At 44.8% G+C, this 26,606-nt stretch overlaps 1 protein-coding gene across 1 annotated transcript; it reads right to left on the bottom strand.

Moving 5' to 3' along the window:
- Positions 1-2,020: 2,020 nt before the first annotated feature.
- On the bottom strand, positions 2,021-26,606 carry LOC306930053 (adenosine receptor A1-like; the record flags this gene model as incomplete). Its single annotated transcript, XM_079510794.1, has 3 exons — positions 2,021-2,419; positions 9,370-9,754; positions 26,257-26,606. The coding sequence occupies 3 exons, from the start codon at positions 26,604-26,606 to the stop codon at positions 2,021-2,023; spliced, it is 1,134 nt and encodes a 377-aa protein (XP_079366920.1).

Genomic DNA, 26,606 nt, shown 5'->3' with positions numbered 1-26,606 from the left:
TGTGATTGATCATCACCTGATGAAGGACACTCACGGCCGGAACGTTGTGTCTTAATTTATGGTGTTTTAACACAATAAGAGACTACTGGAGCAAAGCCTGTGTGCGGACCACTTCTTCACTGTACCCCTCTGTGATTGGCCCATGTAGTCACTGTGACTGACAGTTCTTAATCCTTACTAGCTTTTTTGTAACTATCCCCAAACCTAACCTTAACCCCAACCTCAGTAAAACTATGCCTAAACCTAACCTTAACCCCAATCTCAGTAAAACTATGCCTAAACCTAACCTTAACCCCAATATCAGTAAAACTATGCCTAAACCTAACCTTAACCCTAACCCTCAGTAAAACTATATGCCTGCCAGGAAGCCAATCAGACACAGGTAAGGCGGGTCTATCCTAGAACGTCGGTGGGATCCATAATAACGCTTCTGTGACAACGCTTCTGTGACCCACAGGGGTCCTTCAGCTAAATGATCGATAGGAACAAACAGAACCAAAATGAGACCCCGGGGCAGACCAAGGCGCAGTTGGAGGAAACACATCGACTCACTGGCCTTGGAACGTCTCGGGATCCCCCCAGGAGGAAGTCACTAATGTTGCTCTGGAGAGGGAAGTCTGGAGCTCTCTGGTGGAGCTGTTGCCCCCGCGACCCGACTACGGATAAGCGGTTGAAGATGGATGGATGGATGGATTCACAGGGTTATATTAAACACGCTTCAGACTGGGGTCCCAGAGATTATACATTGTATTAAATGGGGGTCCTTGAACTAAAAATATAACGGCATGGAACAAGTGTTCATATCTCTCAGCAGCAGAACCTCTTTATCCAAATATTAAGGCCACAGAACTACGCTGACTGGTGACTTGAGTTTCTTTACACATAATAACAATAATCATGAACTATTAATTTTAAGGTTGTCCACGTATAGAAAAAAAAGCTACGAGCCGTTTCGCTCAGCTCATAGAAACGTACAGCCCGTGTGCAACTCACACAGGTCGGCAGGTTGCTGTTGGCACCGCCCAGAAGCCCCATATCCCATAATAATACATCGTTATTGTGTTCACCATCGAGACATTGCAAAAAGAAAAACAGTAGCACTTTTATGTAACAGAAAATCCAGATTGTGTCCCGTATATTTGCTCAATCCCGTATTTGTGTCAATCTGTGTTTAAAAATAAAATAAGAAATCGTGGACTTCACACAAGTCACTCCGCTGTGGACGGTCGTCGATAAAAGTCCCATTCTATGAAAACGCCGTACTGTTGTTGTTTTTTGAGTGTTGCTAGCCACTCCTATAGACAGCCATGTCCGTGTTCATATGTCTGTCCCCATGTCCGAGCGTTTGTTGACCACCAAGTGTCACTGTTGCGCAGTCTAACGCACGCACGCACGCACGCACGCACGCACGCACGCACGCACACACACAGAGGCCAGGGAGGAGGGCTTGTACAGTGCGTGCAGCACGAGTACAGTACAGCACCACTCAGTTCAACCGGGTCTGATGTTTATATATTGACTACCAAAGATCCTTCAGGTATGACAGCAAAGACGAGGCCCATGCAGGTCCTTTATTTTCCTCCTTGTGAACCAACGCGGTGAGCAGAAAACTACCGACGCCAACCAGCTTAAACCCTCTAGACTTAGTGACACGGACCTGAGTTGGCTCTGTAGTACCGCATGGTTTTATGTCTTACATCAAAAATAACAATGTTTCCCCCCAGAATACGGATGCCGGGGCTTCAAAGTGGTTAGCTAGATCCGACCGGTAAATCCACCAGTTTTTGCGGCCTGGGGCCGTGGCTCAGCGGTCCAGGCACCTTGGCTGGTAAGCCAGCCTTACAGCGTGTCGCGGGTTCGAGTCCCGATCCTGACGAACTTTGCTGTGTGTCCTCCCCGCATCTCTCTCTCTCTCCTCCTTCCTGTCTACCTACTGTCTGTACATCTGTCAAATAAAGGCAAAAAAGCCCCAAAAATATCGTTTTGAAAAAACATCCACAGTTTGTCGGGGCGAAACGGGTCACACGTTGTCATCGTCGTCGTCATCGTCATCGTCGTCGTTTTGCCGGAGCCTCCGCTCGCGGCTCCGCCCCCTCTGGCTCCCGCGCTGGGGCAGCCGTCCAATGGGGTCGCGGCAGAGCACGTACTGCTCCCAGATCTTGCGGAAGGCCGTGCAGAACTTCTTGATGCGGAAGGCGTAGACGACGGGGTTGACGGCCGAGTTGGCGTGCGTCAGCAGGATGGCGGTGTAGATGAGAGGCATGGGCTTGTCGCAGGCGGGGCAGAAGAGCGTGATGCAGTTGAGGATGTGTAGCGGCAGCCAGCTGACGGCGAACAGGAACAGCACCAGCGCCAGAGACTTGGCCAGCTTCAGCTCCTTGCCGTAGTAGCGCCGCGGGTCCGTGTGGCTGGCGGTGACCTGTACGGGAGGGGAGACCACATCGCAGAGCAGAGCATCGGCATTATTGTCACTTCAAGGACCACCAAATAAAGAAGTTTAACAACATGTATTAACCCATTTTGACCATGTCTTCTAAATCCTACACAGTTTTCTGAAAAACCTATGTTTCCATGTCAGTGGTGCTCAACCTTTTTCATGTCAAGGACCCCCAAAAATATCTGTATTTGGCCGCCGAACCCCATCTGAAAATATGGTGTTCCAGGGACCCCCCCAGAAGCTTTGAGTTTTGAGTTAAAAACATTCACTCTGAAAGAATATATATTCAAAGATTTGCGCCACATTTTCACGATTTTACCTATGCTACAAGCTCATAGCACGGCACTCGGTGCCGCGCTATGAGCTTGTAGATCTGCTATTTTTCAATAGCTAAAGCATAACATAATGCTTAAAACACCTAAAGGGGTTCCCGTTCAGAATGGGTTAACAAAAAGAAGAATGCATGAAACGATTAGCGGAACGAATTATGAACAGAAACGAAGATGACCCACGACGGGTCATCTGGCCATCCAGCTGCTGGTCATCAGGTAATTTAAAGGACCACTTCACCACTTTTCAACCTAGCTTCATATAATAGGTCCTCACTAATAATCATGAAAAAATTGTGCAATTTTTTTCTACTCTGTCTGTGTCTCATAGGAGGGCTGTGGGCAGTTCAGAAACCGTCTTCCAGTGACATCATCGATGGGGAATACAAGCTAATAGAAACTGCAGTCTTTCTAGTCCTGAGAAGTTGCAATGCGAAAATGGAAGCCATCGTTCTCACAATAATACAAATCTAAACATTTTTGTAAAAAAATCTGCCTAATGATGATGTCACTGGAAGACGGTTTCTAAACTGCCCACAGCCCTCCTATGAGACAGACTGAGTAGGAAAGAAATCGTGCCATTTTATCATGATTATTAGTGAGGACCTATTATATGAAGATAGGTTGAAAAGTGGTGAAGTGGAGTTAGAAAAGAACACTATACCTTGACTTAGAATGCTTTAAACATGAGAGGTTCTCATTGTGAGGCGAGGTTTGTTCCCATGGAAGAAACATTGTGAAAACATCCAAGGCACTCAAGCTTCAATTTGCACAATGTAAAAAGCTTTTATTAAATTCCCTGTATCATTATGGCCCTAATGATGCAGACAATTTAATAAAGGCTTTTTACATGTGCTGTCTTACTTGTACTTGTCTTACTGTGCTTGAATGGGTATTACAAAATGTTACTACTACGGATTTAGTTGTTACATGAAGACATATGTTTATAATTTTTCATATCATATTTCTTTATGATTTTTTTACATTATTATTTAAAATAGGAATCAATGAAATCGTAGTGTTTGGCCAATTATTTTGGGGGGGGGGGGGGGGGGGGCACAGTCACGACCCACCAAGTCAGTCCCACACAGTGTCACGATTATGACATTTTACTTGTTGCTCATTATAGATCACTCATTCTTGAGATGAGGGACAAAAGTGGAAAAAACATGTCCCACACATAAGAGCCTTAAAAATAAATTAATTCATAAAAATAAAAGCACTTGCAAAGTTAAATGTAATACAGTTGTGTATTATTATGCCATTAATTTCATTATATATTTTTTCATATGCCATCTAAATTAGTTAAAAGCAGGCACTGTACCCAAAAAGGCCTGTATTTAGCCTGTCCCCAGCAAGTTGTCACAATTTCAAACTGCCAAAAAAGTGTATAATACTGTCACAATCACATAAATATACATACTAAATGAAAGTAGATTGTCAACAACATAGCAAACAATATACACAGTTAATTTTAATTTATATTTTAAATTAAATATCTCATATCAAATGTGTGTCCCACGTCTCCGTCAACTCCGTCAGGTTTTTTGAAAGTCTTAAATTAATCAGAAAATATTGTCGACAGATTTAGCCTGAAGACTTCTTTTCCAAGTCCTGTTTATATTTGTTGCAACAGTGGAGCACCTGGTCTGACAAGCATTCAATTGTTTGATATTTTAAACAAACAGTGTTGATATCAATGTGGTCACAGCTTTTACATGTCAACTCCGTCAGGACATTATTATGATCTTTGTTAAGAATTCCAAAATAATGTTTAGTATTTTAGTTTAGGGTTAGGTTTAGCTAACAACTGAAGAAAAACTAAATGGATAAATTGTACTACAGAGGGTTAAGATGAAAACAAATGCCATTTTGTCAACTCCGTCAGACGTCAACTCCATCAGGTTTTGTGTCTGACGGAGTTGACATGTATCTGACGGAGTTGACAAAAGTGTTCCCAAAACAATAAAATGATAGTTTTTGAATAATGGGAAGTATTCTAATTTGGCAGACAGTTAGAGCATGCCTTAAGGAACATTTTTGGCTATAGGGCCATCACAGATTTGTCTCGTGGTGACCATGGCAGCCATCTTCCAAAATGGCCGCCACCTGATGTTATTTTACAATAACTCAAGTTCTACACCACCTAGGATCTTGATTCTGGTGACTAATATTACATTTTCAAGGATGAGGGATACAGTGGTACAATTTAGATTTTCCCTATGACTATGGCAGCCATTTTTCAAAATGGCCGCCACCTGCTGTTATTTTACAATAACTCAAGTTTTAGACCACCTAGGATCTTGATTCTGGTGACTAATCATACATTTTAAAAGATGAGGAATACAGTGGTACTATTTAGATTGGTCCTGTGACCATGCCAGCCATTGTTTTTCAAAATGGCCACCAACCTGCTGTTATTTTACCAATAATTCAAGTTATAGACCACCTAGGATCTTGATTCTGGTGACTAATCAATGTAATCATACATTTTAAAAGATGAGGAATACAGTGGTACTATTTAGATTTGTCCTGTGACCATGGAAGCCATTGTTTTTCAAAATGGCCACCAACCTGCTGTTATTTTACCAATAACTCAAGTTTTAGACCACCAAGGATCTTGGATCTGGCGACTAATCATTACATTTTCAAGGATGAACTTTCTCTGGGAGGGGTCAGGGCTTATTTCAGGTGCAGGTTGAGTTGCTACTGACAGGACATTACAGTAGGTGGGCTTTATGGCCTTTGACTTGTCCCTTTCAGGCACAGACAGACAGTTTGACTTCACTGGCCACTGCAGGGAACTGTGGGGGAGAAACTTTGGTCTCTTGACACCCCGATTAGGTTCAGGGGTTTTTTGGTAGAGACTTGCCTTTCATGACATCGTTGCTGCAGCAGTTGATGTCCTTACTGCGAGCGGTGGCACACTCTGGGTCTCTTGGGCGTTGTATCTTGGTGGCCTCCTGCCAGTGTTTCTCCGTCCTCATGAGCTCTGTGTTCTGGGGCTCTTACATTGTCTTGGCTGGAGATTGCTTTCCTGCAGGGTCCAGCCCAGTCTTGTGCAGATGGCTGCTGGCCCACCTGGAGGCCCCAACCTCAATTGTTTGGTTGGTGTGATTAGGTGGGGTGGTCTTCCCCAATCAGGATGAGGGGTTTGACCCTTTCAAACCGTTGTAGCGGCAGTCTGGCCAAGTGTCTGTATTTAGTTGTGAGGCTAGATACAGGATACGATTGCTCACCCAGCCCCAGGTGACTTGAGGTGAAGGCTCCTTTGATTTGGTAACATTGCTTTGGTTGACATGCTGGGGACACAGAGAACGACACTGATGCCTTCAGTGTCTGCACATCCTGCCTGATAGTTCTGAAGGCAGATCTTCAGGTTTTCCGTTGAGGCAGAGTCTTTCGCTCACTGTTCACCTCAAGCAGGACTTCAAGGTGTTTGCCTTTGCACAGGCTATATGGCTAGGACTCGTGCTTCAACCACTCCGAGAACTCCAACAGGGTGTTGGTTGCTCCTGTGCCACAGAGCATTGTGCGGCGGAATTCAACTCTTATCTCTGGTGGCAGCTTGTTGAGGAGTCGTGCAACTTGTGAGCCGCATCTAAGTGCTGTGTCTCCCTCTGGGCCTAGGGTTGTTAGCATGCCTACCAGCGACTGTACTTGAAGCGCAAACTTCTCAAAGGCCACCCCATCGCCTCGACAGATGTTGGCTGCCTCCAAGACACTTGCTATTTTCCGTAACACTAATTCGTGGGGCTGTCCAAACTTGTTGTTTAGGTGTCACCCGGGTCTCTGTTGGTGAAGTCGGGTCTATAGGTGGTCTAGAACATTATTAGAACGTTATTTAGTATGGGGATATTAATAAAATCTGGTAATAAATTCCTTACCAAGAATTTTCTTCACCAATGTGTTTGGAAGGGTGTCTACTAACATATCCCACATTGTTTTATATTCAACCACCCATTCAACTTTTGACAGCTGCTGAAAGTTGGGGTACCATCAACAACCAATATAAGGCAAAATGTTAATTATGCTTATAGCATGTGACATGTCAAACTAGGGGGTTTTCATGATTCTGAATGCATTCCAAGCATTAGCTATGCACGAAAAACACTCATTGGGCTGAAAACGGCCATAGCCGTCATCACAAATGTGATTAGGTCAGCACATTTGGGCACATTTGGGCAAGTGGATAAGGCCGAATTTAGCCCAAGGAGTTTGACCCCTAGTTTGGCCATAGACCCCCTAGTTTGGCCATAGCCACTTGCCCAAATGTGCCCAAATGTGCTTACCTCATCACATCTGTGATGATGGCTATGGCCGTTTTTAGCCCAAGGAGTGTTTTTCGTGCAAAACTAATGCTTGGAATGGATTCAGAATCATGAAAACCCCCTCGTTTGACATACCACATGCTACTTAAAGCATAATGAAAATTAGAACATTTAGCCTTATATTGGTTGTTGATGGTACCCAACTTTCAGCAGCTGTCAAAAATTCCCCTAGGGTGGTTCAATAGAAACCAATGTGGGATATGTTAGTAGACACCTTTACAAACAAGAAAATTCTTGGTAAGAAATGTATTCCCAGATTTGACATTCTGATAATATTCCCTGACTAATTGGTAAAATAATAGCAGGTCCGCCATCTTTGAAAATGGCTGCCATTGTCACAGGATAAATCTAAATAGTACTACTGTATTCCTCATCCTTGACAATGTAGTATTAGTCACCAGAATCAAGATCCTAGGTGGTGTAGAACTTGAGTTATTGGGAAATAACAGAAAGTTGGTGGCCATTTTGAAAAATTTCTACCATGGTCACAGGACAAATCTAAATAGTACCAATGTATCCCACATCCTTGAAAATGTATGATTAGTCACCAGAATCAAGATCCTAGGTGGTGTAGAACTTGAGTTCTAAAACGGTTAGTCCCAATACTTGATTCTGATTGGCTGGTTACCATCACGTGACCGGTGTAAATTTCACCGATAACCCACACCTTCAATCACTTTATATCATTCGCACCTGATTCCGCATCTCTGTAGCTGTACTGGGGATGGGGAGCGCTTGATTACCTTACAAACCCATGCCGTGCGGGCGTCTAACCACCGCCCGGCTCATATGACTGTGAATGTGTGGCTCCAGGCAGCCCCGTAAAGACATCAAGCGCTATTCTCCCGTCACATAGCCTACTTGCCGAGCAAAACAAGGAAGTGATGTGGCTCGCTCTGGTGGCGCAAAGCGTAGCTACTTCTGTGAATGTAATAGTTGTATTAGGTTAATATTGCTATATGTTTGTAACCGTTTTAGAAAAGCAATAAGCCACTCGAGGCCCCAGCTTACCGGGTATTTTACAATGGCTGGGGGGTAGAAGACCCTCCGCTCCGCGTCGGGTCTGCCTACGCCCCCAGCCATTGTAAAATACCCGGTAACCTGAGACCTCTCGTGGCTTATTGCTTAATTATTGTAAAGTAACAGCAGGTGGCGGCCATTTTGAAAAATGGCTGCCATGGTCACAGGGCAAATCTAAATAGTACCACTGTATTCCTCATCCTTGAAAATGTGGGATTAGTTACCAGAATCAAGATCCTAGGTGGTCTAGAACCTAAATCAGTTCAACTTGTCAACTCCGTCAGATGTTGGTCACATGATGTTTTTGTTAATTTCCAAAGAAATAGATGATTCAATGTCAAATATTTTGTGCTTATGTATTGAAACACCAACTGAAATACTACTTAATGATGCTTTTTATTTTTTTTAACATGGTTTTTATGTTATAATATTGAAAGTAAAGGTTGAAAATGAAGGATTTGAGAAATGGGATATTTCATAATAGTGTGATATTGGAATAAAACAATATTAAATTAATTGTATTACTTAACTTGACTACTAAAAGCCATTATAAGATAACTGAGGACTTTATAGTATTGTTGAAATTATCAAATTAAAATAAAAGGGATTTTAGTGTGTCTGACGGAGTTGACATAAATCAGTTATAAAGTGCATAAATGTCCCATTTTAGAAATAAATGTTATGCGAAAAACCTGTTCCTTCTCAAGATTGGTAGTTGAGACCTGTGTCTACAAATACATCCATTTAATTTGAATGGTTCTTAAAATAAAAAAAAATCTGATTTGAAAAAGGTTTTGTCCCTTATCTCAAGAATGAGTGAGTTACAATTAATGATTTGACTGCGTTTCTGCCATTGAACATTACAATTTTGTTTGGCTTTTACGTTTCGTAAAACAAACGGCATGATAAACGATACATAATGCAATATTTAATACTTGAAAAAAATATATATACAGTGGACATAGCCAATCTACAAGCACAAAATGCGTCACGTTGTTCACATCTGAATATAGTGCCGAAGATTGTGGTTCTCAAACCTTTGTCAACTTGTAGATCTGCTATTTCCAGTTTCCACCATTTTCGAAAACGTTTGAAAATACATGACCATTTTTCACGATCACGCAAAAAAGATAATCACGGTTATATCTCAAATAATCGCGACCATGGGGCGACTATTATCAAACCCATTAAATAAAATGTTCAATCAATCAATCAATCAATCAATCAATCAATCAACCAATCAAGTCGTCACCTTCTTGTTGAGCTGCTTGTGGATCATGTAGAAGATCTCCACGTAGATGAGCAGCATGAGCAGCAGCGGCGGCAGCACCCAGCCGAAGAAGTTGAAGTACACCATGTAGTCCATGCTGATGACGTTCTCGAACTGGCACGTCACCAGCATGTCCTCGCTCACCAGCGGGGAGGAGGAGGAGGAGGAGGAGGAGGAGGAGGAGGAGGAGGGGGAGGAGGAGGAGGAGGGGGAGGGGGAGGAGGAGGCGTTGGCGCCGTGGTGCTCCTGCAGGAGGCGCTGCAGGTTGTTCCAGCCCAGCATGGGAGTGAGGCCCACCACCATGGACACCACCCAGCTCAGGACCACGGCCGTGCCAGCGCGCCGTGAGGTCACCACCCGCTTGTAGCTATGGCAACAACGAGGGGCGGGGATGGAGGAGGGGGGGGGGGGGGATAAAGCAGAGCAGTGAGGATTTTGGGATGCCCAAAAAGGAGGCAAAAAGGCTGGCAGAGTATTGCGGTGTCTCTGCTATAATTGGCAGCCGTCATATTTCATATATGGCGGAGACGCTGTTACTTATACCCATAGGGCTCCATTTTACTATTTTGCAAAACATTTTTGAATAGTTAAAATAGCCAGTCTACAAGCTCACAACGTGTCAATGAAGATTGGCTAGTTGAACTATTAAAAAAAGATAATCAAAATAGTAAAAAAGGCAAAGAGGTTTAGGGATAAGGGGTTTAGCGGTAACGGAAATGGAGCCCATAGAGTACTGAGTGACATGCCTGTTGTATCATGAAAACACATGCCATGACTTTGCAGATGTAACTTGAATGCACCATAATATTTGTGTCCTTGTATGCATTGTGTGGACATAAATAAATGGTTAAAATGTGCGCGCGTGCGTGCGTGCGTGCGTGCGTGCGTGCGCGCGTGCGTCTGTTATCAGAGGAGTACAGGAAAGGAAAAGGACAACAGGAATCTATAAACACAGCACTGTAAAACTGTTTTGATCACAATGACACAGAAGAGGAAAAAACATCCGCACACTAGTTTCTAGAGCTCCACGAGACCGCAAGAAAATGCGACGTTTCGACCCACTATAGGTCTTCGTCAGGCAAATATATACAGATATTTGTATGTATACTTTTTAGATCTACAAGTTCTCAACGCGACACGTTGTGAGCTTGTAGATCTGCTATTTTCATCCAAAAGTGCACTCTTACTCTCTGCCTCTCTAAAACTCTCTGCACGTCATACTTGGATACAGATACGAATGACCACCGATGATGATGATGATGATGATGATGATGATGATGATGATGATGATGATGATGTAGATGATGATGATGATGATGATGATGATGATGATGATGATGATGATGATGATGTGTGAGAGAGAGAGACTGACATTCTGTCAGGGAGGGGGAGAGAGAGATTCAGCAGAACAGTGAGGAGGATGTTTTTTTTTTCTGGAGAAGTACTCCCTCTTTTTCTGTGTGTGTGTGTGTGTGTGTGTGTGTGTGCGTGTGTGCGTGCGTGCGTGCGTGCGTGCGTGCGTGCGTGCGTGCGTGCGTGCGTGCGTGCGTGCGCGGCGTGTTTAACCGGAATTCTGTTATCAGTATGTGGCTATGTGCATGACGGTCAATTCAAATTTCAAATTCAAACAAGTTAATTTGCTTGTGGTCAAAATGCAATTTGTATTCCTGAGTCATCATCATCATAGACAGTCAGTCATCATCACCCATTCATTCACCTGGCGGTGAGGAGCTTAGCAACAGCACTGACTATATTTACTGGACGGGAACTGTTTGCACCGTCTGTCCCTTATTGACTGTGGTTTCATTACTCTCATTTCACACACCGGACCTGGAGCGACACTCCGCTATACGGACCAGACCACGCGCTAACCCATTTTGGACATGAGGTGGATTAAAAAAAAGGCTTCTAAATCCTAAACATTTTTCTGATAAAAAAAACATGTTTCTATGTCAGTGGTGCTCAACCTTTTTCATGTCAAGGACCCCCAGAATTATCTCTAGTATTGGGCCATGGACCCCCATCTCAAAATATGTAGTTCCAGGGACCCCCCCAGAAGCCAATATTTGTAGTTAAAAATGTTCGCTCTGAAATATATAATTCAAAGATTTGCACCACATTTTCACAACTTTTCAAAAAATAGCAGATCTACAAGCTTGTATCGTGCCACTCGGTGGCGCGCTATGAGCTTGTAGATCTGCTATTTTTCCAATAGCTAAAGTAGAACATAATGCTTAAAACACCAAAAGGGGTTCTCGCACAGAATGGGTTAAATGACTAAATTGGAAATTCTGAAATATAATCAGGGACACGGTGCAGCCCGTTTGCATTAATTTCCTTCTGTTCGCTTGCAGTTCAAGTTCAGTTCAAGCACATTTCCAGGCAGGAGCAAAGTGACACACAGCAGGCTGCAGACCGACCGACCAGGGTGGTGATGCTATGATGGGTCTTTTCACCACCAGTATTTTATAAGACTGGGCGGCGGTGGATCAGGGGTAGAGTGGCATGGCAACCGCAAGTTCGAACCCTGTGGGCTCCCCCAGAGTTAGTATCGAAGTGTCCTTGAGCAAGACTCTGAACCCCAAATTGCTCCTGATGTGCTGGTTGGTGTGTAAAGCGCCTTGGATAAAGGCGCTATATAAATGCACCATTTACCATTTACCAAACACATCTCCATAATTCATATGTTTTGTATGTTATGAATGCCCTGTTTCATACTTTAGTCATATATGACAGTCACATGTGTTATACGCAAAAGTAGCAAAAACATCAGTTACATTATTTATAAGCTCTGGCTTAGCTGTTAATCTGTTGCTATATGTTTGAAACATATTGAATGTAATATTTAATATTTTTGGCAAATGTTTGCATATAATGACGTTCAGGGCCGGTCCTGAGCAATCTGGCGGCGCCCCCCCCCCCCCCCCCCCCCCCCTCCCTCAAAAAATAAAAAAATAAAAAACTTTTTTTTTTTTTTTTTACTCTGTCCCAAAAATTGAGGAGACACTGTGGAGGCACTGGGGGGACAGTGGGGACACTGTGGAGGCACTGGGGGTCCATTGGGGAGGCACTGTGGGGACACTGGGGAGGCTCTGTGGAGGCACTGGCGGGACACTGGCACTGGGGAGACACTGGGGAGGCACTGGGGAGGCACTGGGGGGGGCACTGGGGGGACACGGTGCAGACAGAGTTGGGACAGAGTAAAAAAAAAAGAAGAAAAAAAAATGTTTTTTTCTTTTTTGGCGCCCCTCCCCCATGGCGCTCGAAGCCGTTGCTTCGTCGGCCTGTAGGAAGAACCGGGCCTGATGACGTTCCCAAAGTAGGGACACACAAGGAAACTGGTTTAGTCTGTCTGTGGATTGTATAAATATAAATGTTTAACAAACAAATGAAAAGTATTAACAAGAGCTCGTGACTAATGACTACATTGAATTTACGGAAAAGTAACAGTTCAGTTTTGGACTTATGCAACCTTTCCGCCCGGCAGTTTTGTAGATTTACTGGATATCATGATATGACCAGTTCCTTTTCTCTCATGTGACTAACCATACTTGCTATTACGGACCACGCTCAGTAGAAAGGATATGACCGTTCCCTCCTGGCTGAGGTTGGTCTAAATCCTCTGCAGGGCCTGTCTATGTTTGAATAACCCATTCTGGGCGGGAACCCCTTTTGGTGTTTCAAGCATTATGTTATACTTTAGCTATTGAAAAATAGCAGATCTACAAGCTCATAGCGCGGCACCAAGTGCCGCGCTACAAGCTTGTAGGTCTGCTATTTTTGAAAAATCATGAACATGTGGCGCAAATCTTTGAATACATATTCTTTCACAGCAAACGTTTTTAACTCAAATCTTTGCTCCTGGTGAGGTCCCTGGAACAACATATTTTCAGATGGGGGTCGGTGGCCAATTACAGATAAAGTTTGGGGTCCTTGACATGAAATATTGAGAACCACTGATACAGAAACATTTTTCTCAGGCCAAAATGGTATAAGTTTCACCATTGGAGAGTCAGTGTTGACTCAGGCAGCCACAGAGATGAGCAAATACAATACTAGACACACTATAGAGGCCATTCTTCCTCTCTCACTATAACACCAACAATATTGTTCATAGTTTGGTGATTCTCAACACTTTACTTTTAAGGGCCCCCGGCCCCTAGTTTGATTTGCATTAGGCAAATGGTTCCCCAAACGTTTCATTAAAGGAGCATTCAGTGATTTGGGTGATTTGGAAAAGAAACCCCGGTCAGCCCCGGTAACAAGATGTGCACATGCACGCACTACAGTGGGGGGGACACGCGACAGGCCAACTGCACACACACCAAGGCCCGCCCCCGCTCGATCATGATTGGCGGAAGGCCCCTCTCTATCCTGATTGGATGAAGGCTGGGCCACCTAGCCAAAAACGAAACCTAAGTTTTTTTGACCCGCAGGGGTTAACTGGGGACAGAGAGGAACTCCTTATATGGTCAGCACACTCTATAGTAGGGAGGATTACCACAACAAAATATTTGAATTAAGTGAAATCACTGAATATACCTTTAAATTAATTTGGGGACCCCCATGTTTTTTGGGAACCACTGCATTAATAGGCCAACTAGTACCCCCAGTTGATTAAGTGTACAAATTGTTACGCGTCCATTTGGTTCCATTTGTACATTTACAGACCTGTAAGGGTCCATTTGGAGCCCGGCCAATAGCGTTGCCTGGACTGGCCTGACATTGAGAAACAATAACAATGTATCCATTTCTATACTCTCAGAGTTAAATGAACACTCAGATTCATACGGATTTTACGGTGATTTTTTGTGCCTTCTTTGAACACGCACACACGCACGCACGCACGCACGCACGTAGACACACACACACACACACACACACACACACACGCTCACACAAGCGCACACACACCTTATTTGTAGTCATCTCCCATCAGCTGGAAACCTTTCTGCCATAATTAATGTAATTTGTCGTTTGTGGAGACAAAGAAAGAAAGAGAGGCTCACTGTCCTGAAGCCCCCAATCTGTCTTACTTCACTGTTCATTTAATGTACCATGTCTCTATCACACACACACACACACACACACACACACTCTCTCCTTCCATCTCTCTCTCTCTCTCTCTCTCTCTCTCTCTCTCACAAGCACGCGCACGCACACGCGCACACACACACACACACACACACACACACACACACACACACACACACACACACACACACACACACACACACACACGCACACACAATCTGTCGTTGCTCCATTGAACAACTTCAAGGATTAAGCCCCTTTCCCACTTGCCACTGAAGGCCACAAATCCACCGGGAACGTTCCATATTATTGGCGTAACATGGGAGCAGGAGTTGGTGTCGATATCCATTATAAATCATTACAAACATTTCCCCACTCTCTCAACCTAGTATGGTTTACAAACGGCCTGTCGTACGGTCGGTCGCTCACAGGAAATTGCCAGTCTGCCCGTTTGGTGCGAAACACACCGGTGTCGCCACGCAACAAACCATAAAGATCAGGCTTAAAACTCAGGGAATGTAAGCATCAGAATATTTGAAATAATATGATGTTTTGTTCTACGAAGAAACGCTTCAAGTGGTGCGACTATATGCGCCAATGACGTGCTAAAATGTGGATAACATTAAACGTTTTACGAGTGCCTAAAATATGCTAGTAAACACGACGTGGCATGAGAGAGGAGCGCAACGCCAGGCGGAAACAATGATTTTGCTGGTGACGTGTTTTGCTGGTGACGTGTTTTGCTGGTGATGTGTTTTCACCAGACACGTATCTCTGTCAGTTTTCTCTGACGGGTGGCTGCGGCACATCTCCCTTAGAGATAGGGTGAGAAGTTCCGTTATGCGAGAGAGACTCGGGGGAGAGTCGCTGCTTCTTCGCTTGGAGAAGCAGAGAGCTTAGGTGCTTCGGGCATCTGGTTATAGGATCGATGCCTCTCGAGTGTCTCCCTAGGGAGGTCCTCGATGCACGTCCCACTGGGAGGAGACCCCCGGGGCAGACCAATTAAGGACCACGTCCCACTGGGAGGAGACCTCCGGGGCAGACCAAGGATCACGTCCCACTGGGAGGAGACCTCCGGGGCAGACCAAGGATCACGTCCCACTGGGAGGAGACCCCCGGGGCAGACCAAGGACCAGATGGAGGGATTACATGTTGGTGCTGCGTGAAGTGGCTGCCTGTTGTAACGCTTAAGTTTCCCCTTGGGGATTAAATGGAGTTGGAACAACTGAGGTTCGGGAGGTTTGGCCAAGCAGATGACAACCTAGCTCAACCCACCTGCCACTGCCAACTCCACCCTTGCCACCCTTGCCAACCACTCACCCACTTCCAACCAACCTGGCCACTCCTCCCTCACCTACCACCGGGGGTATTTAAACGCAAGTTTAAAAAAAAAATGCCAGTGTGCCAGTTTCCAGTAACCCTCCCTCCCTCCCTTTTCTCTCCTACTCCCATCTTCTCTGCAGGTTCCAGAGGGGGTTTCTACACAATCGCACAGGCGCTCGCCTCGACCCCTAAGCCAAAGTATCTGGGTCCACGCCCCCTCGGACCTAATCCCTGTCGCCCACGTCCCGTGCTCTGACCATCTAAGCCGCACACCGCACGCTTGCGTGTGGTGATGACCTTCGATGACCAAGCACCCCCGTCCCGTGCTCTGACCATCTAAGCCGCACACCGCACGCTTGCGTGTGGTGATGACCTTCGATGACCAAGCACCCCGACGTCATTCATGCCCCACGCCCACTTCCCGTGCTCTGACCATCTAAGCCGCACACCGCACGCTTGCGTGTGGTGCTGACCTTCGATGACCAAGCACCCCCGATGTCATTCGTGCCCCGCGCCATCTAAGCCGCACACTGCACGCTCACGTGCGGTGATGACCTTCGATGTTCTTGCTGGGCACCTCTAATGGCATCCTTCCCCCACGCCCACTTCCCGTGCTCTGACCATCTAAGCCGCACACCGCTCGCTTGCAAGAAAGCGTGTGGTGCTGACCTTCGATGATCAAGCACCCCCGATGTCATTCGTGCCCCGCGCCATCTAAGCCGCACACTGCACGCTCGCGTGCGGTGATGACCTTCGATGTTCTTGCTGAGCACCTTTAATGGCATCCTCCCCCCGACCTGACAATCCAAGCCGCATGCTACACGTGCGCGAGTAGTGATGCCCCTGGATGGTCACGCCGGCGCCCCACATGTCATGCGTGCCCCGACCACCCAAGCCGTACACTTCACGCTTGCGTGGGGTCGTGACCTTGGATGATCAGGCCCGTTATGGCATCCCCCCCCGCCCCTGGCCATCTAAGCCGCACACCGCTCGCTTGCAAGAAAGCGTGTGGTGCTGACCTTCGATGACCATGCTGGCTTCACCCTCACCTGTCCTGCCGTGGCCGTTTATGCCTCACGTCCCATGCTCCTCCCCCATGCGACGTGTACATAAACGACCACACTCCACGTCTATTCAATAAACCATCTAAAAGGTTCTCATGTCTGATGTTTGGTCTTTCCTAGTGAATAAAGTATCTGTCTGTCTGTCTGTCTGTCTGTCTGTCTGTCTGTCTGTCTGTCTGTCTGTCTGTCTGTCTGTCTGTCTGTCTGTCGCCACACTGGCCTCGGAACGCCTCGGGATTCCCCCAGGAGGAAGTTACTAATGTTGCTCTGGAGAGGGAAGTCTGGAGCTCTCTGGTGGAGCTGTTGCCCCCGCGACCCGACTACGAATAAGCGGTTGAAGATGGATGGATGGATGACATGTGCTTGTTATTTTTCATAAATGAATGCCCTACTCCTACTCCATCATAGGAAAATAGCCGATATACAAGCTTGAAACCCGGCACGGAGCGACACATTTTGAGCTTGTAGGCCTTCTACAGATCTTATTGTAGTAACAGTTTTGGACATATGAGGTTTTCACCCAAAAGAGACAATTATACACTTTGTTGACACAAGACATGTAATAAAAAGGAAGATCCTGTGTTCTAGTGGAGGATTTATAGGATTTAGGAGTCTGACATGATTTATCGAGCAGTGTTATGGATTCCATGTGGAAAGGGGGATTTAGGCTTTTTAACCATTTAAACCAGGGATGTCAAACTCAAATAGACGGTGGGCCAAAAAATAAATAATAAAATCGAAGGCCGGACTACCAGTGACATCATCAACAGACCAAGATTACAAGCTTTTTAACCCATTCTGTCTGGGAACCCCTCTTGGTGTTTAAGCATTATGTTTTATCCTGCTTTATGCTTTATCTTTTGAAAAATTGCAGATCTACAATCTCATAGCGCGGCACTCGGTGCCGCGCTACAAGCTTGTAGATCTGCTATTTTTTTTAAACGTGAAAATGTGGCGCAAATCTTTGAATATTTTCTTTCACAGCGAACATTTTTTAACTCAAATCTTTGCTTCTGGGGGGTCCCTGCCTGTAACAACATATTTTCAGATGGGAGTCGGCGGCCAATTATATATTTTTTTGGGGTCCTTGACATGAAATGGAAACATAGGTTTTTCAGAAAACTGTCAGGATTTAGAAGACATTTGTAGAATCGTCCTCAAGTCTAAATGGGTGCAAGAGGAATTGCATTATTTCAGCATGCTAACCTAACCAGTATGAGAAAGGCTGCAGATTCTATTAGCTTGGAATCCGTGTGCGTCAATTTAACAAAGGTGCAGACAATCAGAAATCAGCAGAGTATGATCGACGTTTGCGCTACTCTATGCCGAATTGAAGTGGACTCAGCCCCAGACTTTCTTTTTTCTCCCTGGAAATAAAAACGTCTGGGTTTCCGAGGCTAATGAACCAATGACATGTGCTAAAATGTGGATAACATTAAACGTTTTACGAGTGCCTAAAATATGCTAGTAAACACGACGTGGCATGATTGGTGGAAAGGTGGAAACAATGATTTTGCTGGTGACGTGTTTTGCTGGGGACGTGTTTTGCTGGTGACGTGTTTTGCTGGGGACGTGTTTTGCTGGTGACGTGTTTTGCTGGTGACGTGTTTTGCTGGGGACGTGTTTTGCTGGGGACGTGTTTTGCTGGTGACGTGTTTTGCTGGTGACGTGTTTTGCTGGGGACGTGTTTTGCTGGGGACGTGTTTTGCTGGGGACGTGTTTTGCTGGTGACGTGTTTTGCTGGGGACGTGTTTTGCTGGTGACGTGTTTTGCTGGGGACGTGTTTTGCTGGTGACGTGTTTTGCTGGGGACGTGTTTTGCTGGTGACGTGTTTTGCTGGTGACGTGTTTTGCTGGTGACGTGTTTTGCTGGGGACGTGTTTAGCTGGGGACGTGTTTTGCTGGGGATGTGTTTTGCTGGGGACGTGTTTTGCTGGGGACGTGTTTTGCTGGGGACGTGTTTTGCTGGGGACGTGTTTTGCTGGTGACGTGTTTTGCTGGGGACTAAAACCTTAATGAGCTCCATCCCTAGTCAGCACACTCTATTATCACAAAAAAAAAAAAAAAAAAAAAAAGTGATATTTGAATTAAGTGAAATCACTGAATATACCTTTAAATTAATTTGGGGACCCCCATGTTTTTTGGGAACCACTGCATTAATAGGCCAACTAGTACCCCCAGTTGATTAAGTGTACAAATGGTTACGCGTCCATTTGGTTCCATTTGTACATTTACAGACCTGTAAGGGTCCATTTGGAGCCCGGCCAATAGCGTTGCCTGGACTGGCCAGACATTAGGAAACAATAACAATGTATCCATTTCTATACTCTCAGAGTTAAATGAACACTCTGGATTTTACGGTGATTTTTTGTGCCTTCTTTGAGCACGCACACACGCACGCACGCACACACACACCTTATTTGTAGTCATCTCCCATCAGCTGGAAACCTTTCTGCCATAATTAATGTAATTTGTCGTTTGTGGAGACAAAGAAAGAAAGAGAGGCTCACTGTCCTGAAGCCCCCAATCTGTCTTACTTCACTGTTCATTTAATGTACCATGTCTCTATCACACACACACACACACACACACACTCTCTCCTTCCATCTCTCTCTTTCTCTCTATCTCTCTCTCTCTCTCTCTTGCACACACACACACACACACACACACACACACACACACACACACACACACACACACACACACACACACACACACAGCTTTGTGAGTCAGAGTGACACTAACAGCACAGGCTGAATGAGTACCCATAGACAGGAAATCATTGAAGACCCCCCCCCCCATTGGGTAATGTGTCATAAAACCGCACGCACGCACGCACGCACACACACACACACACACACACACACGCATCTGTCGTTGCTCCATTGAACAACTTCAAGGATTAAGCCCCTTTCCCACTTGCCACTGAAGGCCACAAATCCACCGGGAACGTTCCATATTATTGGCGTAACATGGGAGCAGGAGTTGGTGTCGATATCCATTATAAATCATTACAAACATTTCCCCACTCTCTCCCTAGTATGGTTTACAAACGGCCTGTCGTACGGTTGGTCGCACACAGTCTGCCAGTCTGCCTGTTGCCCGTTTGGTGCGAAGCACACCGGCGTCGCCACGCAACAAACCATAAAGATCAGGCTTAAAACTCAGGGAATGAAAGCATCAGAATATTTGTATTTGAAATAATATGATGTTTTGTTCTACGAAGAAATGCTTCAAGTGGTGCGACTATGCACCAATAGCCTGGAGTCCACCTATGCTTTCTATGGCATAGGCAGCTCCGGGCAGGATCCGCCGGGAGAATCTAGACGCAGCTGCACGACATGAGACTAATTAATTAGAGCGACAGAGAGAGAGTGTGTGTGTGTACGTGTGTGCGTGTGCGTCAGTTTAACAAAGGTGCAGACAATCAGAAATCAGCAGAGTATGATCGACATTTGCGCTACTCTATGCCGAATTGAAGTGGACTCAGCCCCAGACTTTTTTTTTCTCCCTGGAAATAAAAACGTCTGGGTTTCCGAGGCTAATGAACCAATGACATGTGCTAAAATGTGGATAACATTAAACGTTTTACGAGTGCCTAAAATATGCTAGTAAACACGACGTGGCATGATTGGTGGAAAGGTGGAAACAATGATTTTGCTGGTGACGTGTTTTACTGGGGACGTGTTTTGCGGGTGATGTGTTTTGCTGGTGACGTGTTTTGCTGGTGACGTGTTTTGCTGGTGACGTGTTTTGCTGGGGACGTGTTTTGCTGGTGACACGTATCTCCGTCAGTTTTCTCTGACGGGTGGCTGCGGCACCCGCACATCTCCCTCAGAGATAGGGTGAGAAGTTCCGTTATGCGAGAGAGACTCGGGGGAGAGTTGCTGCTTCTTCGCTTGGAGAAGCAGCGAGCTTAGGTGCTTCTGGCATCTGGTTATAGGATCGATGCCTCTCGAGTGTCTCCCTAGGGATGTCCTCGATGCACGTCCCACTGGGAGGAGACCCCCGGGGCAGACCAAGGATCACGTCCCACTGGGAGGAGACCCCCTGGGCAGACCAAGGACCAGATGGAGGGATTACATTACATGCGTGAAGTGGCTGCCTGTTGTAACACTTCAGTTTCCCCTCAGGGATTAATAAAGTATCTATCTATCTATCTATCTATCTATCTATCTATCTATCTATCTATCTATCTATCTATCTATCTATCTATCTATCTATCTATCTATCGCCACACTGGCCTCGGAACGCCTCGGGATTCCCCCAGGAGGAAGTTACTAACGTTGCTCTGGAGAGGGAAGTCTGGAGCTCTCTGGTGGAGCTGTTGCCCCCGCGACCCGACTACGAATAAGCGGTTGAAGATGGATGGATGGATGGATGACATGTGCTTGTTCTTTTTCGTAAATGAATGCCCTACTCCTACTCGATCATAGAAAAATAGCCGATATACAAGCTTGAAACCCGGCACGGAGTGACACATTTTGAGCTTGTAGGCCTTCTACAGATCTTCAATTGTAGTAACAGTTTTGGACATATGAGGTTTTCACCCAAAAGAGACAATATACACTTTGTTGACACAAGACATGTAATAAAAAGGGAAGATCCTGTGTTCTAGTGGAGGACTTATAGGATTTAGGAGTCTGACATGATTTATCGAGCAGTGTTATGGATTCCATGTAGGAAGGGGGATTTAGGCTTTTTAACCAGGGATGTCAAACTCAAATAGACGGTGGGCAAAAAAAAAAGAAAAACGTCGAAGGCTGGACTACCAGTGACATCATCGACAGACAAAGATTACAAGCTTTTTAACCCATTCTGGACGGGAACCCCTCTTGGCGTTTAAGCATTATGTTATACTCTTTTGAAAAATTGCAGATCTACAAGCTCATAACGTAAAAATGTGGCGCAATATATTCTTTCACAGCGAACATTTTAACTCAAATCTTTGCTTCTGGGGGATCCCTGGAACAACATATTTTCAGATGGGAGTCGGCGGCCAATTATATATATTTTTTGGGGTCCTTGACATGAAATATAAACATAGGTTTTTCAGAAAACTGTCAGGATTTAGAAGACATTTGTAGAATCGTCCTCAGGTCTAAATGGGCGCAAGAGGAATTGCATTATGTCAGCATGCTAACCTAACCAGTATGAGAAAGGCTGCAGATTCTATTAGCTTGGAATCCCTGTACTGTCGATGATGTCCTTGGCAGGCCGGTGTATGAACTCTCCAGCACACCAATGAGACACAGATACTATAGACGGAACATGTGCCATATCTTAGAATGAGCTCTATAGTGAGAGGGGCCCCTCACTGAGGGCCAATTACTGTACATGACGATGACTTTGAAGATGGGTGAAGTGCTCCTATATAGTGCATGCGTTCCTGGTGTGATGTGTGACATCAATCAGACTGTCTATATGGATCAGCTGTGTGTCCCGCTGTGTGATTATCCTACTATTTGACTGCTCGGCTGCCAGACAGGCAAAAGGCAGCTCCAGTAGAATTTGAATCGCATTAATATGCCAGTTTCATGTCTCAGTCAGTCGGATTTGCTTATGGTGGCGAGGAGCCGAGGCTTATGTTGTCGATGTAATGTTTCACTGTTTTGGCACAGAACCAAATAAATATAGGTTTCAGGTGCGGTATTCAATATAGTAAAATTCCCTCACGCCCAGTGGCGTGCACAGACATTTAGAGGGGCAGGTGCTCAAGTTAAAAAAGGGCACCTTGTGCAGCGCGTGGAACCGGCCGGTTGCCTTAATCCATTTTGGGCGAGAACCCCTTTTGGTGTTAGCATTATGTTATGCTTTAGCTATTGAAAAATAGCAGATCTACAAGCTCATAGCGAGTGGTTTTTTTTTTTTTTTTTTTCAAAAGGGCACATTGCCAAAAGGGCAGGGGGTGCTCTAGCACCCCCTAGTGTCTATCTGTGCACGCCACTGCTCACGCCACAGAGGAACATTAAAATAAAGAACAATCATCTCTGTGAGAGACGAGCAGAACATTAACCCATTCGGGGCGGGGTCCCCTTTTGGTGTTTTAAGCATTATGTTGTACTTTAGCCATTGAAAAATAGCAGATCTACAAGCTCTACGAGCTTGTATAGGTCTGCTATTTTTGAAAATGTGGCGAATATATATTCTCTGGAACAACATATTTTCAGATGAGGGTCGGTGGCCAATTACATATACGTAATTGGCCACCGTTTCTGGGGTCCTTGTCATGAAATATTGAGCACCACTGATACAGAAACATGAGGTTTTTTTAGACAATTGTCATGATTTAGAAGACATTTTTTAAATTTCGACGTCAGGACTAAATGGGTTAAAATGGTTTTGCTTTGACTGTCAGTACAGCCATATAAACCACGTATAAAAATTATACATCCCTACTTAATCTATTGCAGTTTCTGCCACAACATTTACCACTCGAATATTAATTATCTTGAGAGGTATAAACTCTCAAGATAATTAAATTTGGTGACAAGTTGGGGAAAGTGTTGAACTTGAAATGCTGAAATGAGGAAATATAATTTGTTGCTGTCGGGAGGAAACCACCTAACTCCATTTTGGGGGTTTTTGATGTATTTATTTATTTGCATAAATCAGTGCTACTGAACACCCTTTACGTCTGTGTGTCGTTTCGAAAATTGTTAACCAATGGAAAGTAGTAAAAAACGCTTCTAGACAAAACCTCTTAACTCCATTGGACCCTCAAACTGTCTGCTAAAGCAACTAACTCCACCACCTCTTCCCACCCTCTCATGCAAGTAATTGACAATATATAAAGTCACTCACAACACCAACTGTGATGAGGCAGTATTGCTTTGTTCTCTAAATATAGCCTACGGTTTTTTTATTTCCTGAAAAATGTATATTTTGGAGTTAGGTGGTTTCTCCCCAACAGCATGCAGAGATATACACAACACATAGGTGTATTATTCACAACGTGAAACGCTTATACCTGACGTAACATCGTTACAGTCAAAATGCATCAGTCTCTCAAATGGATTTGTAATGAGCTCATGCAAGTGGTTCCCAAAAGTGGGGTCCGGGGACCCTCAGGGGTCCTTGAGGGAGTTCCAGAGGGTCCCCATGCAGCTACTTGACAAAGACTGCAAGGTCGAAACGTCGTATTTCTTTGCCTGCCTGTCACTAAATAAAGTTTGGAGCATCTATAAAGTGAGTTGCGAGCCCCTGCTTTCGTTTTATTGTTTACTGTTTCTACAGTTTTGGCTCAGCACCAAATGAGGACGTGCGTCACTTTTCTTACCCTGAAAATGTGGGGGTCCAAATGACTGCACTGCATGCATGAAAATACAGGATTTCCATTGTAAATGTAAAAGTGAATTATTGTAATGGTTTTAGATTAGAACAGCCCAGATGGAAGGCATAAATTATGGCCTATACCAATGCAATTATTTTCACATGTGTGCTCCTGAGCTTTTAATGCAAAAGCTATAATTCATCAACAGCTATGAAAGACCATAATGCACTTTGTCTGTATAAGCTACAGCCATTTTGTCTTTACTTTGACCTCAAATGGAAGTAATCTATAGCTATATATACCTACCTACATCATTCTAATTATTACTGCAGGTAGTCTTATTAGCAGTGGTGTAAAGTAACTAAGTATACATTTATTAAGTAGGCCTACTGTAGTACCATTTTGAGGTATTTGTACTTTACTCAAGTATTTACTTCTACTCCACAAATATTGTACTTTTACACCACTACATTTATATGACATTTTGAGTTAGTTACTTTGAAGATTTTTATTATTACATTACAAAAGCCACCACTTCAGCCCCATATACATTTTCAGCCATTGGAAAATAGCCGATCTACAAGCTCACAATGTGCCTTGTCTGCTATTTTCAAAAAGATGTCTATACATTTGAAAACTTGAAATTCTGCACAATGAGTAAAGCCTACTTTTACTGTCGATACTTACATTTTGATGCCAATACTTTTGTAGCCTATACTTTTACTCAAGTACATTTTCAATTCTGTACTTTTACTTAGTATTTCTATAGGCTATTGCAGTAATGACACTTTTAAGTAAAAAAAAAAAAAAAGTGAGTACCACTACTTATTAGTACAACAAAGTAGTAATGATATTTCATACTAGCAATGACAAATGATACCTCATACATAATTAGATTTGACATAGCCTATACTGTACATTTGAGTGCCTGCACACACGCAGGCATAAAGGCAGACACAGCTCTTACGGAGGTATATAGGCTGCTTTGTCTTCCTTTCTGTCTTATCTGTCTGAGAGGAGAGCATCTGACTGTCTAGTTACGTAGTAGTCATGCACTACTAGACAGTCATATGCTAGACAGACTACAGCAGTGGTTCCCAAAGTGGGGTCCGGGGACCCCTTGGGGTACTTGAGGGAGTTCCAGGGGGTACCTAGGTCAATTAGAGATAGTTAGGAACCAAATGGACCCTTATGGGTCTTATGGGTCTGTACAAATGTAACCAACGGGTCCATTTGGTTCCATTTGTACACTCTCAGAGTTAAATTAACAGTGGTTTTACAATATAAATTGGGGTACCAGAGATAGAAATGCCATTAAATCGGGGGTCCGTTGCATAATGCGTGTGAAACCCCCCCATGTTTTCAAATGGGGGGGTCCGTGGCCTAATAAATGTTGATTTGGGGGTCCTTGACAAGAGAAAGTTTGGGAACCACTGGACTACAGTCAAAGGTCCACTGTACTAATGGACTGTTACAGCCGGGTTCAGTCAGTCTAAGATGTGGGGCTCCATCTTGTGCCATGCACCTTTTATCCCTTATCCCTCAACATATTTGCCATTTTTTACTATTTTGAAAAACATTTTAAAATAGTTCAACTAGCCGATCTACATCGAGACATTGTGAGCTTGTAGAACTATTTTAAAAGGGTTTTTTTTAAATAGTAAAAAATGGCAAAATTAGTTTAGGGATAAAGGTTAAGGGGTGCATGGTGCAAGATATAGCCCAGTCTACACACCATGGTTCCTGCAAACGTTTTCATGTCAAGGACCCCCAAATTGACACTAATTAGCCCCGCGGACCCCCATTTGAAAATATATGCCAGGGACCCCCATAAAGAGAAGATTTTTATGGGTCTAGCAGTGATTCTCAACCCGTTTAATTTCAAGGACCCCCCCCCCCCCCCCCCCCATTTATATTGTAAAATAAATGTTCATTTAACTCTGAGAGTGTAGGCCTACAAAGGGAACCATTTTGTTCCATTTGTACACTCTCAGAGTTACAGACCACAAGGGTCCATTTGGTTCCAAACTATCATTTAGCCATGGGGACCCCCTGGAACTCCCTCAAGGACCCCTGGGGGTCACTGGACGCCACTTTGGGAACCACTGGTCTACACAATATGCGTGATATCCATCATGAAAAGTATAAAACAAAAATAAATAAATCAATCTTTCACCTCATCGGTATCTTGACTCTCAGGTAGCGGTCGATGGCGATGGCCAGCAGCGCCAGGATGGAGCTCTGGGTCAGCACCAGCACCGTGCAGGCGACCAGCAGGCAGCTGTAGAAGTGCGTCTGCAGGCCGATGCTGATGGTGATGGCCAGCGGGATGACCAGCGCGCCCACCGCGATGTCCGCCAGCGCCAGCGACACGATGAAGCAGAAGGTGGTGTCGCGCAGCGAGCGGTTGATGCGCACCGCCCAGACCACCATCACGTTGCCCACCACCGAGGACACGGCGATCACCACCTCCATGCCGATGTAGAGAGCCTGCGAGGCGGACAGTTGGCTGGAGGAGGAAGACAT

The sequence above is a fragment of the Electrona antarctica genome, assembly GCF_951216825.1.
Source record: "Electrona antarctica genome assembly, chromosome: 9".
In the NCBI taxonomy this organism is placed as follows: Eukaryota; Metazoa; Chordata; class Actinopteri; order Myctophiformes; family Myctophidae; genus Electrona; species Electrona antarctica.
This window is presented reverse-complemented; position numbering and strand designations above follow the sequence as displayed.